The sequence below is a fragment of the Cariama cristata genome, unplaced genomic scaffold (genome assembly GCF_000690535.1).
Source record: "Cariama cristata isolate BGI_N322 unplaced genomic scaffold, ASM69053v1 scaffold2966, whole genome shotgun sequence".
NCBI lineage: Eukaryota > Metazoa > Chordata > Aves > Cariamiformes > Cariamidae > Cariama > Cariama cristata.
Window position 1 is genome coordinate 4,410 of NW_009622539.1, and position 2,286 is coordinate 6,695.

At 37.7% G+C, this 2,286-nt stretch overlaps 1 protein-coding gene across 1 annotated transcript in view; it reads left to right on the forward strand.

Moving 5' to 3' along the window:
- Positions 1 to 379: 379 nt before the first annotated feature.
- Positions 380 to 2,286, forward strand: part of MYRFL (myelin regulatory factor-like) — a gene marked incomplete at its 5' end in the record, with an annotated part of 17,252 nt that continues 15,345 nt past the window's right edge. The window contains one exon of the mRNA XM_009702357.1: positions 380 to 527. Within this exon, the coding sequence (XP_009700659.1) occupies positions 380 to 527 (148 nt within the window). The remainder of the gene's footprint in view (positions 528 to 2,286) is intronic.

Genomic DNA, 2,286 nt, shown 5'->3' on the forward strand with positions numbered 1-2,286 from the left:
TTAAACCTGTAGTAGAGAGAATAGAAAACATACGTAATTATTTTGCTTAATTGCTTCTTGCAGTGTTGCAGATTTACAGTAAAATGCTTAGCTTTCCTTCCCTCCCAAAGGAAACTGTCCATCCTTTTGGAAAGAATAAAAATAGGAACTGCTACTTGTGTAATATTTTACAAATCAGGAAAGCTGGAAAATTTATTTTCTAGGGCAAGGGAATATAACACAATCTTCTGGAATAACTGCAAAGGACAAGCAGATTTAAATATATATATTTGTGCTTTATATGTATGTATATCTATGTAAATATATTTATTAAAATGTTTATGCAGGATTTTTGGCTAGTCACAGAAGTAGTAACCAAATTGTCACTATCTCCCTACAGCAACTCTTAAGGACTGTGCTGCTGAAGTGCAAGAATATGACAGTGATGGACAGAATGCAGCTTTGGAAAAATGCTGTCAAGCTCTAACATGGCAACCGTATCAAACTTCTCAATGGAACAGTTTATTTAACTCTAATTATGAAAAACTGTAAGCACTGATGTTTGCACTTGGAAAAAAGTGGTTTCTTGGACCTTTTTTTTTGCTGGTATGGTAGTTGTGTAGGAATAAATGGTACGTCTGGCATCCCTTGTTCTTACTGAAAGTAAGACTGGAGAAGGAGGTATAGCAGGTGTGATGGAAGATGAACCTGCAGATGTATCAGATAAGCAGAACTTTAAATGCTCGTTAAAATGCATGCCAGGTTTTCTGATTGCCCTTCGGAGATTTAGGGGCAAAAGTAAAATGAATTTAACTTAAAATACCTGTTAATTTTTGTTTATTTTGTTAAGCACATTGGGGCAAGTAATTACTGAGCATATGGCACCTTTCCCTCTAATGGTCTAAAACAGTAAGGAAAGATGGAATTAGAAGATACCTATGTTATTTCTGGGCTCATATAACCTAAGTCTTAATAACTATAGACATGTCTGTATGACATGCAAATGTTTAGTCAAAGATTTAGAGTTTTCCTGTGTAAATCAGAACTGTAAATCATTTTTTTTTGGCCACATAATCTAGGAGAGGTCATTCCAAGTTCACATTACATCCCTGTTTTTCTCCATTCTAGTATTTGGTGAATGATCCCTTTTAACAAAAACCCTTCTACAGCATCTGGTCAGTTCTTCAGGATTGACACAAACAATTTGTCACTGTCTCCACAGGACTTAAATAGCTTAGTAAATTTTAATGTTCCTGTAGCCCAACCTGCTAAAAGCTCTCATGGGCGTTCGGAGTGTATCGGTGTCATTGCTGGATGCTGACATTCCCTGTTTGTGCGCAGTGTGGTAAGGGCAGTACACATCTTACTGTGTCCCACATAACCCTTCTCCAAAGGTACTGACATGAGAAGAGAGCAGACAGCTCAGTGTCCACACCTTTCTACTCCTTGGGAGCTGGATGGGCCAAGGAACTTCCAGCTGTGTTTGTGATGTGAGTTGTCACTCTAAATGGAAGTGGCTTCCTGTGGAAGGGGATTGAGATACTATTTGCAGAGGAAGTCAGTGTTACTTTTAAGGGAGGTCAATGGCACTGCCTTTGTTCCAAGATGCACTGTAATTATGGCACAGTGCAGATTTTCCAAGTAGTCATCCTGTATTCTGTTAGCTTCAAAAGAGTTATGTGCTTATCACCGCTCAAAATTGCTGTGCCCATTTTAAAGGCATTTCTCGGGTTTATTATTTTCCATTTTATTCATCCAATATTTTAACCTTTTGATTATTTCATTTTCACCACAAAATGCTGTTAGCTGAGGTAGATTCATTAGGAAAGGTTACTCTACCGTTAATTCTGCACTGTATTGTGTCTGCTTGGCACTTTCTTAGCCCCTTGCCCCATTACTATTGTGATTGGTGAGACTCTGTTCCAAAGATGTCTGAAGACTCAAATTCTGAATAGAAAGAGGAATTCGAAGTGTATTTCTAGTAGGGATTCTTGTGTGACAGGGATATCCCTTGCTACCTAAAAGTTCTTCCAAGTTTTACTGTACTCCTTGGTAGGACTGATCATTCTTTGTGCAATCAGATCAAAATATGTATTTGGTCTTAATTACTGTAAATGGTACACTCAGAAAATGAAATTCCTCTTTGGGAGTCATTGTTCCAAACAGTTCAGCTTGGAGAAATGGAAATGTGTGCTTTTGCTTCTCAATCTGCTTGCCTGCATCTAAGCAAATACTTTGAAATTGCTTTAAGAGTATCAGCTAATGAACTTGCTTCACACCTAAATCTGAAAAATTACTCCTTTCCCT